General features: G+C 38.7%; 2 protein-coding genes across 6 annotated transcripts in view; both read right to left on the bottom strand.

Annotated features, from left to right (window-relative positions):
* Positions 1–7,196, bottom strand: part of stim1a (stromal interaction molecule 1a) — a 25,519-nt gene extending 18,323 nt beyond the window's left edge. The window contains exons 1-3 of one of the 4 annotated variants that reach the window (XM_020616842.1): positions 6,964–7,196; positions 6,019–6,151; positions 2,400–2,530 (exon numbers count right to left, since the gene is read on the bottom strand). In XM_020616842.1, the coding sequence (XP_020472498.1) occupies positions 2,400–2,530; positions 6,019–6,139 (252 nt within the window). In that variant the 5' untranslated portion in view covers positions 6,140–6,151; positions 6,964–7,196. Of the gene's footprint in view, positions 1–2,399; positions 2,531–6,018; positions 6,152–6,317; positions 6,507–6,963 lie in introns of those variants that run through there. The other 3 variants (XM_020616844.1, XM_020616843.1, XM_020616846.1) reach the window with 3 other exon arrangements.
* Positions 7,197–8,068: 872 nt separating this feature from the next.
* LOC109969745 (post-GPI attachment to proteins factor 2-like) lies at positions 8,069–10,761 on the bottom strand. 2 transcript variants are annotated; one of them, XM_020616850.1, is made up of 6 exons: positions 9,907–10,761; positions 9,566–9,745; positions 9,108–9,357; positions 8,914–9,020; positions 8,798–8,821; positions 8,069–8,513 (listed from the first exon to the last, which is right to left on the bottom strand). In XM_020616850.1, exons 2-6 carry the CDS (start codon positions 9,731–9,733, stop codon positions 8,415–8,417), a joined length of 648 nt encoding a protein of 215 aa, XP_020472506.1. In that variant the 5' UTR covers positions 9,734–9,745; positions 9,907–10,761; the 3' UTR covers positions 8,069–8,414. The 2 variants fall into 2 exon arrangements, with proteins under 2 accessions (XP_020472506.1, XP_020472505.1); XM_020616849.1 differs by having other exon boundaries at positions 8,713–8,821; positions 9,907–10,759.
* Positions 10,762–11,514: the final 753 nt, after the last annotated feature.

The following is an 11,514-nucleotide window of genomic DNA, read 5'->3' as shown; positions in this document are numbered from 1 at the left end:
TTTTCAAGGCACAGTAACAGGTCTTTGAGAGCCAGCATTCTTGCTGTTTCTCAGGTGTTCAAATACTTATGTTCAGCAGTGCAAGACAAATAAATTCTTTAAAAATCATACAATGTGATTTCCTGAATTTTTTTTTTTTAATTCTGTCTCTCAGAGTGGGAATGCACCTACAATGTGAATTTCAGACCCCTCCATGATTTCTAAGTGGGAGAACTTGCAAAATCGCAGGGTGTTCAAATACTTCTGTTCCTCATTGTAAAACAATTTAAATGTCTACCATACACGGCCCAAAAATTCACAGGATTTTTTTCCACTCACTATTTCATGAACTGGAACAGCACAGAACTTCCTCTTCAGCTGTGTTAAGATTCATTCAACATTTTAACATGTGAGTTGATTACCAATTACTGACAGCCAGACTGTGATGTTACTAAGAACCAACAGAGCTTAAGGAAACCAAATGGGATAGGTTTAGTGACCTTGAGCACTGTAGAGGCTTTTGATCAGAAAACTCTATAGATGAAATCTGGACTCCACATATTATTCTTAGGCATTACTACAAATTTTTTATTATTAAAGGTAACAAAATATTAAAGTGTCCAAAGAGCTGTTTTTAAATCTCCAATTAAAAATGAGAATTCTGCATATTGTATTGTAAGACACATTAAATGGCATAGTGTATACAAATTTCTCATCCCTATTAAAGTAATAGTAACCAACGACTACAAGAGGACCCACGCTAGTGGTTGCCCACTATATTGTAGACTATCTTAGTCACCAAGCTTTTAAAAACATCTTGCACTTCCACAAAAGCCAATTCATACAACATGGGTGGAAGACAGTAAAAAGTCATGATGTGTTTCTTGATAGATTTGTGATGGAGGGTTTCACTAGTGGGTAGAGATGGCCTCTGTTGCAGGTAAACTATTATGTTACTAAAAACATATTCATTGGAAAATTAGCAGCACCTGTGTAATGTGAGCAAAACCAAAGCTTATTCTCAGTAGCCAGATTCATACTTTGATCTTTGTCATAAAGAAATCAACTATTCTCTTTATTTAAAGACTGTATAATAACAGGAAGCAGGACTAGCACTCTTAATCATGTTGAGCTTTCTACTTCTCAGCTCTAAACCACTACAGATATGAGTGCTCAGTGTACTGCACTTGATTCTTTGCCTCACGAGTATATGCGTGCCAAGTCCCTCTTCTAAAAGCAGAGATGGCTGCAGTGATGACGCCGCCTGCTGTGGTCTGGCCTCAACCATATGTCACAGACTGAACCAAACCAAAACAAGGCTCCAGAGGAAGCCTGCTCTAGGCCACAATGTGAAGTTCAGACTAGAACTGAAGGAAAATGGGTAAGCTACATAGACTAAAAAGTACCTTTAAGTTACCAATGATGTCTGAGAAGCAACAGATCACACATGATCTGTGAGCATACGTACACAGAAGGGGTGCACCGATTCATCAGCAGGGATCGGAAATGGCCAGTTTTCAGCGTGATTGGTTTTGACTCGTGACTGGCCAATCAGTGAGATTTCCAATTTTGTATCAATAAGATCAAGAGGCAAGACAGTCCACATTTGACAGTGGCAAAGGCCAAAAACGTAGCATGTGCAGTGCGTAGCATGTCGCACGCACTTCAAGCTAGGCTCGCACCCGTGTCTGTACCGCATGCGTGTTCACTTGATCATTGAAAGCTCTTGGTGTGCAAAAAACACACAGGGGAGCAGAAAGAAACACTTTGGAGACGGGAAAGAACGACTCAAAACTCCGACAGATAGCACACAACGAGGGAATTACTGGCTACACATGAAATGCATGTATATGAACAATGTATCAAGCCCATGGTAACACACAGCAAACTACAAACACTTCAAAAAGAACTGTGTGCTCGGTATTGGCTAACAGACACGTTTCTATTATGTGTTGCAGTTGTTTAATTCAGAGAAGTACAGATATGGCAGTTAAATTTTAGTGGGAGGTTTGTTAAAAAAAAAAAGAATAGAAAAATAAAAGACAGTAATGAGAATGAAAGAAAAAGTAGACCAACACCGTTTTGTCACAATGTGTTTGTACAAATGTAGCAACACCTGTGTCTTCAACATGTCTGCTAGTGCCAACCAGATTTAGTGTGAATTAGGTTAATTATTTGACAAAAAAGGGCACTAGGGCCCCCCCAGTTACTCAGAGGAAGTTAAGGACATTACAGGGCTAGGATTAACAGACCATTTTAGCTGAAAATCCTGTGACAGGTCATATGAGGGAGGATTACATTAATGATACCTTTAATCCGATTCAGACTGAATGAAGACCACCTCCATGACTGCACAAAGCAGAGTAACCCTTTCAACAGAGCATCATCTCCTATTAATAACTTTTTAGGCTGGTACTTACGCCGTCTGTCTCTGCCACGTCTACATTGCCGTTTGCATCATCATCCATCTGCTTATGGATACCACGGATAGCCACGAAGCTGAGAACACTGTTCTCATCCTTGCATAGTGGCTCATCGATGCGACAAAGATCTGGTGGAGAAACATAATTATATCAGAATGCTGTAAGAGGCTACTTTGAGACTCACAGGTCAACACAGAACTGAACATTTTTGTAATAAAGTCTGTATGTTCACCTTCTAATTTGAGAAAAGGTTACAGGGCTAATACTGTAAGTCTAATCACAAAAAACACTAATCCTACAAATACCACTACTACTTAAAGATTAGACAATATGCAAGCATCTATCTTGAAAACACTGGATTAAATATTTCTATCTAGTTGAGAACAAGTTCCTATTACAACTACATAAACAATATCTTTAAATAAACATTCTGGTTTCATTTTAGTTGACCTGGCACCAAACACCAAAAACTCAAAATTCTCTCAATCTCAAATCATAATGTATCACAATCTTCACAGTAATCAAGTTTATTCAAGTTCTCATTTTAGTTCAATGCTCTCTTAACTCCCACTAATCCTGTGACCACCAACAAGGCTTTTAAACATTTGGGATTTTTGCAGAAACTCAGACTGCACAATCTCCTGTAGGCCTGGCCTTATTTACCCTCCTCTCTCAAACATCCTAAGATAACTGAACTGTAAAATTCCACGGCTGCAGACAAAATCTTGTATATATAAGGCCATTCACTCAATGTGGGGATGATGCCAGATACTGTGACAGATTTACTGCACAGACCAAAAACAGCCCGTCTCAAAGTGAATTTGTTTTAATAATTCTGAACTTTCACACTTGCAATCTGATATTAATTTGGATTTCACTGTTGTGTTTACTGTCAGAAAACCTGGAGTTGTTACTATAAATGTAGTTCATGTTCAACTATATTCTAGATTGCATTTTACCAGTCAGGCCTGAGTAACAAGTGAGGATGTCAGTGTATGAGACCACAGTTAATTGTAGGTAAATCAGAAATGTTTTCATTAATAATTATGTAATTTGGCAACCTTTACATTATCTAGTGAGTGTGCCCTCTGTTTTCCCTCTCTTTCCTCAGAGATTTGAATTCCTCTGCAATAGATCTGAGATAATGCCACCACTCCCAGCTAAGAGAAAACCTTGTCTGGCACGTTCCGCTCCTTCCCAAAAGCTGCGTCACAGGTCATGGCAGGCTACCTACAATAACAGTAAGTTCAACTGTGTTATTTTATCAAAGCACTATGACTGAAGTGAAGTGAGAAGTGTCGCTGAAACTTCAAAAGCATGCGTCTGTTTATCATTACCTCTGTTTAAAGAGCTGCTACTATCTTAAGGATACTGTTGTAAATTTGAGATTATTAATCCCGGTGAGCTCTTTTCCTGTTTAAATTTACACAAGAAGCATATGCCAAACACAGAATGTTTTATTGCACAGTTCATAAAGGAAAAGGTGAGGGCGGGGGTTAAGCAGGAGACTAGCTTTACTCACCAAGATGAAATACTAATATAATATATTCCTAACCAGATATAAGCTTGGTTTTTACCAACAATATGCCACTAAAAATTTGGACACAACTGTTCTAACTATGGATTTACTGAATAAAAGATTTGATTCTACTGTGTATCAGTTTACTAGTAAATGGGTATATTTTTTGTTTTACAAACTAAACCAAGATTCCCAGACAGATGATGTTTTTCAGTGTCATCTGCAGCATTCCCACAGCAACAGGAGGTGTAGGAGTAGGTAAAAATCAAAAAAGACCAAGCAACTGACACTGCTAGATCAGGAATTAAACTAGTGTGACACAGACAATAGTGTATAATCTGTTATAGACACTCCGTTTGCATTGTGCTGACATTTAATGCCCCTCCCACAGATCAACTCACACCAGCCCATGCATTCTTTGAGACATGTTAATTAAGACATCACAGGCTGGCAATTAGAGATAAACAGTAAAACTGATCACAGATGACTCTCTGCAACAGTTATTGTGTCCGTCTGCAGTTGGCAAACTGTTCTTCATATTTCTCTACATGAAAAGCTCCAAACCAGAACTAGGGAAGGGGGTTCTGGTGAGCTTCGCATAGTGAAAAGTTCATTTTTGAGTCATAGTATGCAAGCATTTTGGTTTCAAGGAACCTGCAATGCCACATACCACAAAGGCAATGATTCACACGTACTCACTCAGCACTCATGAAAGAATGATAGTTACCCTAGTGAAAGCCTACCACCTGAAACACTTTCATACTCTCTTTCTCATTTGACTTGCAAAACTCTGGAGACACCAGATAAGATATTTACACACAGATCAGTCTGCGTTTTCTAAGAGCTCAAGTTACACAAGTCATTTTGTGTGCTTGCATGTAGATGAAAAACACTCTACAACTTTGCCACTTCCTAACTACACCATTTACCATGTCCTATCACTATTCAAAATACCTATCCATCCTTGAAAATGACTGAACTGCTAGGGTTAATTCTTTCCCACACAGTGGCCTCCTGGGACATGTGACACATGAATAAGCTACGCTGCAAGCACAAAATATGCACGAGCAACTTCCACAATGTCTGAACTGCTGCAATTTAACCACACAGTTCAGCAGAATCAACACAAGATCGCAACCAAGAAAGTTTACTAGGGTTTACCCAGTTACTGCGAAAAGTAACAACAATGTGAAGTAATGAAAAATGTAAATGTGAACAGATATCCTCTTTTTATATGGGTAAAATAATTACACTAGGACTTGTAAAAAGTCACAGTATGTCATAACTGGTTCATACTTTTCCCAAGCAGATTCAGATTTCATAGTTTACATACCATTTGGAATTTCAAGATGTGCTTGACAGAAGCACCACTGTCATCATTCACGTGAAATCATTTTGTGGAATGAGGCAAGAGATTACAGTGATAGAGGAACTTAACTAATAGTATGTGTAACTTTACAAGAGAAGCTTGTTAAACTCAATCAACATGTTTGCACTCCTCACTTAAAAGGAAAAGCTGATGAAGAATATAGTGCAGTAAGTTAGTGCAGCAGTATGCTGCTATGAGAGACCTACACAGCCTTTAATTTACAGGTCTACACATTTAGAAGTGCAAATCCAAAATTCAAAAGTACTGTCAACTCAATATTTTACATTTCTCCCTGGCCAACTTTACTTTGCCAAGTTACACAATTAAACTGTACTGAAGAGTAAGAATTTATGACACAATCACTGTACAGCCAAATGTTGAAAACTATTTAAAATGGTCCGATTCCAATTCCTGATTTATTGAACACAGTTTCACATCTTGAATATTGCTCTCTGATTCAGAAACTACTTACACTAGTGCTTATTCACTTCACTAACCATTACCTCCTGTATGATTAGGTGGCTTGATCTAAGTCGGAGGACAGGGCTAGTGGAGAATACCAGCAGGACTATTCTCAGCATGGCTACATTTAGTGTCTGCACAATCACAAAGATAGTAGCACAAACAGTATAATGCACTATCAAGCTATAGTGTGTCAACTTCGTTTGACAGATAAAAATAAACTTGAGAAATACCACAACAAATTAATGCCACAACAGGCAACTCACCTGACACCCCATTTTCAATAATCTGATTGTCCTGTGAAGGTGAACTTGGTAGTTCAGTCCAACATTCTCCAACGAGACACAAGTTAAATATCCACAAGGTCACAAATTTGTTGAACTCCATGACTGGTGTGCGCTGGAAAGAAGACAGTAGCCTTGAGCATTTGAACACAAAGAATTTGCAGCGCTTCTGTCTAGCTCGTTCAATTAAACATTGACCATAGTTAAAAACAAAGTAGCTTCTTTTACTCTAATAAAGCACACCACACCACAGCAAGAAGAAAGTAGTCACACTAGCTTACAAAGAAATGGGCTTAGCTACATAAAGATCCCCACAGTAACTGCAGACACATGCTATCACTTCTCAAGTGTGCTTCTTCTTCCTGGATAAACCAACGTAGTTAGCTTGTTAACACCTGCTTTCAGCTTTAAAAAAAAATCTTGACGCTTCGTTTTATCATTTCAGCTTAGCCTTGTCGTTTATGGCGACAAACACATTTAACTTCCGGCAAAATAAAGATGATTAAATTATGAAAAGTAACGGCTACATCGTCCGTCTGCGTGTGCAGGTACAAGCCCTGATATAGCTAGCTAACATCTCGGCTAACTAGGAAATGAAGTGAAATATCAGACAAAAGGGGATGACATTGCAGAACTCTTCTGGCAAAACCAACAAAACATAATTGGCACAACAAATTTTCACACTAACGCTTTTACACTAAGACTGACGTGTTTTTTAGGTAGTTTATGTCGGTGTCGACTCACTGCATTTTCTGCGGACGTAGCAACATTAGCCGCCTTTTGCGTTCAGCTAGCGTTAATAAGAGACTGCAAGTCAGGCTAGGGACGCTGATTGAGAGCAACTCTAGTTTTAGCTAGGCTACAAGCTTTGTAATACTAGGTGTTACTACTGTAATGCTGAATAACAAAAAAAGTTAACGCTGGTACCTGTCATGTATCAAAGCCAGTAGACTTGTAGCTTCAGCTCTGGGTTGACATTGCAGTAGATACCTGTCAAGATACCCCCGGAGTTGAAGTACAACGACCTCCACCTCCTGTATGAAAGATCTTGATCTTTCCCCCCCGACCGTGAGACTGAACCGAAAAAGCCGCAGAATGTGGACAGACAGTAGAATTGTCTCCCTCTACACCCTAGACTCCCTGTTTATCATCTGCAAGTGGCGCCATCTAACGCCTGGAGTGTATACTGGCTGTCATGGCGAAAGAATTAACAAATTAAATGGATGAAGTCTGCCCTCTAGTGGACTTCTTTGTCAATCGCACTCTAACGCCTGCAGGTACAGGTTAAAGGACAATTACACTAATTTCAAGGACTGGGCACCAAGACAGGAGGCATTTTCACCGTAGACTTTTTAACATGTTAGACATTCCTCTTAACAAGTGTTTACAGTTTCCGTACTTTTATACGTAGAGAGTTATAGTTTCCATTTACAACATAAATTACTCACTGTACTTGTATTTTGAGTCTATGGATTACAGGTAAAAGTACTTCTTTAAATTAGTGACTGCAGACTGTAAGAAGTATTATTGTGTTTGACACTTTATCCTCCGCTGAATACAAACCAAACCTTTTAATTTGTCTTTAAATAAAATATATGGTTTGTACTTCAACTGGGCAATGAGGAAGCCTGAGGTCTGATTTCTGGACTTGGACCTTACCTGGGAAAATCAGACAAACCTGTAAAATCTGTATACAGTGTAGATCCTACACTTTGGTCATATGCTTAAAAGAATTCAATTAATTTTAACTGCTAGCAATCTTTTTTTTATGTAGATATTGTTGAAATAGGAATATGAATTTAGGCTACATCTAAACATGACTAAAGACAAGTCTGTTTTTTATAGTGGCTTAAAGTAGGCCTATTACAGGAAAGTAGCTCTTGGTGACAGTGGTTTTCAGAAAATCTTACTTGTGTAAAATACTGAACAGTGTCAGAGTCATTGCTTCTTTATGTGGACTTTACCTGAAACTCACAAAGAACATTTTTCACCCTTTTGTATTTAAAAAAAAAGCCAAAGACCACTTGAAAACTTTGACTTTTCTTTGGCACATATACAGTATGATTACATTGTACAAAACCTAAAATGTAACATTATAAAACATACAATATGTAGGTGAAGGCCTCACCACAACAAAAATACACTCACAACTAAATGATTAGACCCTAGAGTACTTGATTGATCACACTTTTCTACTGTAACACTAATACCCTCTAAAATCCTAAGATATCATCATGAAAATATGTGGAAAAGGTCTTCATCCCACACTTCCTCTTGAGCAAGATCAAGGTTATTATCATCAGCTGGCTGAGTGGTTGCACATTTAGGACTAAATCCTTTTTCTAGTCAGAAGTCTTTATCTTCAGAGGATGAAATGATCATGACCTCCTGGCTCTTAAAGTCCCACACTGCTGTAAGATGGAAGGCCATATTGGAGAAAACCACAAGATACTCAAACAGGGCAAAAAATGTATAACCTGTGAAAAAAAGAAACAAGGGAGGCATGCTGAATGTTTTGATCAGCATTTTGTAGCTACAAGTGACAATATTATAAACATCCTTTAATATTTATTCCTCATATGATACTTGTGCTTTTAAGTTTTGGCATTCTCCTTTAAACACAGTTAACAACCCTTACAGATTAAATCAAAATGATCAATCTGATACAATACTTACTCCCTGATTCACAATACATGTTGTGTTTCCAATAAAAGAATCCAGCAAAAGCACAGAAGGTTACATTAAGAATTAAAAACCGCACCTTCCAGTGGTGAGACTTGGCATCCTGTGGAGGAAAAAACACAGTATTACTGAGTTGAACTAAATTCTGCAAATTAAATGAATTTTATCTCTATATTAGAGCGTGTATTACCTTACCCCAGAACTTAATGAATACTTCTTAATAGCTTTCCACAAATGACAGGTTATTAGCATGTAGATAAGGGAGCTGATGATGAACAGGACAAAGCCTTCCTTATGTACAACTAAGGAGCAAAAATACAGGCATATACATAGGTTTGACATAAAATCTCTCCAATAAACGTTATGATCTCAAAATATAGATTACTCACAGTATGTCTCACTGGATGATACATATGTGAGGAGCAAAAGGCCAAGGTTTTCAGAAATAGAAAAGGCCAGGTTCAAGCAGCTGAGTGAACTCTCCGGGGACTTTGAGTTAAAACGTGTCTTGTAAAATTTGAAGTAGGTGAATGCCACAAGGAACCTTGGTGCTGAGTGCAGTCCGATGCAAAAACGCCATATGTAACACTCAGGACTGAGGCTTATTGAAGCGCTGATTGATGGCAGGTAGTTAGGAACCTGAAAAGACACTGTAGTGATGTTGCTTTGGTTTTAAACAGCATCAAAGGCAAAACTCTTCAACCAGAAAGAAAGAAAGGAGACGGGAACACAAAGAGAAAACAACAGGAACAATAATAGGACACAGCAAACTGCATGCAAACAGATCTTTCATGACAGAACAACTCAAAACATTTAAACACTGAGATGAAAAACATAAGAACTTTACCTGGCAATGTGTACCAGTAGAGTCCTCAAAATGAAAAGCAGATGATATGAAGACACAAGTTATTAGCCCAAGCAGTGGTAGACACACAGTGCCCAGAACACAGGAGGTGAATGATATTCTGATGACCAGGGGCCTCTCATGCCCCAAGACATTTGAGTCGTGTAGCATCTTAGACTGGATCTGCAATAAAGTCAGATTCATAAACGTCTTCAACACTATCTCCAAAAGGTAAATACGGGCAATAATGGCTGTGGCATTAAGAATTCAAATTAGTGAACATACAATGTACAGTTAGAATGTTTGACTGAGCATCTGATGTCTTAAAATCCAAATCAACCTACCTCCACACTGTTTATAGTTTGCAATTAACTGCTACTCCAACTACAAGCAATTGGCTTGTCAACAAAACCACTACACAACATTCATTTTATCAGGCTGCACGCTGGACCTGAATATTCCAGATGGGGTGGAGTCCCTTAGAAAAAAGCAGGGGATCATCGGTCCAGCTTAGATTCCTGCGACATTTTTGCATCCACTAGGTTTGAACGTGATTCTCCCTGCAAATGATAACATGCAGAACTGTGCGACAGATAGCTGCTGAAGGAAAATTCAGTAAGAGGACACAGGCACCCGGAAGAAGACAGTGAGCGCAGGACAGTGCTGATGTGACTCCAGTGCGTTTGGGTGGCGCAGCCTATCAAAGAGATCCACAGATCGCATGCGTCTCTTTATAAACACAAACCGCTGGTGACAGCAGTAACTGCCCGACGTGGTGTTATAGGGGACGACGGGAGCTCTCCGTGGGGCTGAACCACAGCAAACAGGGTCCATTTTCGTTTAATATTCGTCTGTTACTACTTCCATAAACATATCCTGTATATAAAATATACTGTGCGTATGTCTGTGTCTCCGATCGCCTGTATGCAAAGGATTATACGTAACTATAGCCTATTACATCTCGTCCTGTCAATCCACTGCCCCGCCTTTGTTAAACATCATGAGTGCAGTCTGTGGCCTGATGCAGGGCGAGATTGCGCATCACCGCTGAATTCTCCATCACTCTGCGTATTATTTAGGCTACCTTCCGTTTTTCTTTTTTTGTTTGTTAGTGAATGAAACATGTTTGACACAGAGACGCTCACATGGTGTTTGGTTCATTTTGTAGCAGATCGTTAGTTTCAGCAGCAGGAAACGATGTAGATTCCAAACTTTATTTCGATGGCTTCTGTGTGCCAATATTTTACCAAGTAAGTTTTTGTTCGTTATATTTTCAGTTTACTGAACTAATATTTGGTAGTTATTTTTCTTACCATGAGTTCATTGTAGTTTTAAGTAAGGAGGCAGAGCGGCCGAGCAAACCTGACAGATTCAAGGTTAACATCTGGCAAACCTAACTCCATTGTTGACACTGACGATAAGCCCCATTTCAAAGATACATTTTACAGTGTTTCCATTTAAAATCTAATCCTTATATCAACTTTCTTGCTGATTTGGATTTTGAAATATGAAAATTCCATTATAAGCCATAAAATAACGTATTTAAACATTTATATGCTCTTTCTAACGCCACAGTTTTCACAAGACACAAATGTTTAATCTCCCTATTTTGGCTCATTTTTATACTCATATATTGTGTGTACAGTGGATTAAACATTTAGTTAGTATGTGCTAAGCTCTACACACACAGGCTGAACAGAGGAAGTGGCTGCTTGTAGGCTTACATACATAGACTAATGGCAGATTTGCCTGATTCCATTCCAGAGCTGTAACCTATAGAAGGGCAATTTTTCTCTGACACCCCTTTCGTTCTATCCTACCTCTGTTAGGTAATTTCTTAGTCAGATAGATATTTGTTAGAGATTTGTTGTATTAGAAATGTTTAGTGGAGCCAGGCTGTCTAGCTCAGGCTGTTAAATGCTTAGTCATTCTCATGAGTTCTGCAGGCTGCA

The sequence above is a fragment of the Monopterus albus genome, unplaced genomic scaffold (genome assembly GCF_001952655.1).
Source record: "Monopterus albus unplaced genomic scaffold, M_albus_1.0 scaffold180.1, whole genome shotgun sequence".
Classification (NCBI taxonomy): Eukaryota; Metazoa; Chordata; class Actinopteri; order Synbranchiformes; family Synbranchidae; genus Monopterus; species Monopterus albus.
Note: the sequence above shows the minus strand (reverse complement) of the source record. Positions and strands in the feature narration are given on the sequence as shown.

What these genes read in the sequence shown, in the direction of transcription:
- LOC109969745 (XM_020616849.1), bottom strand. Translation starts at nt 9,733, where the DNA reads ATGCTACACGACTCAAATGTCTTGGGGCATGAGAGGCCCCTGGTCATC. An exon ending in ATCATCCAGTGAGACATACT is followed by an intron (nt 9,021 to 9,107) that starts GTGAGTAATCTA and finishes TTTGCTCCTTAG; the next exon opens with TTGTACATAAGGAAGGCTTT. An exon ending in AGTATTCATTAAGTTCTGGG is followed by an intron (nt 8,822 to 8,913) that starts GTAAGGTAATAC and finishes TTTCCTCCACAG; the next exon opens with GATGCCAAGTCTCACCACTG.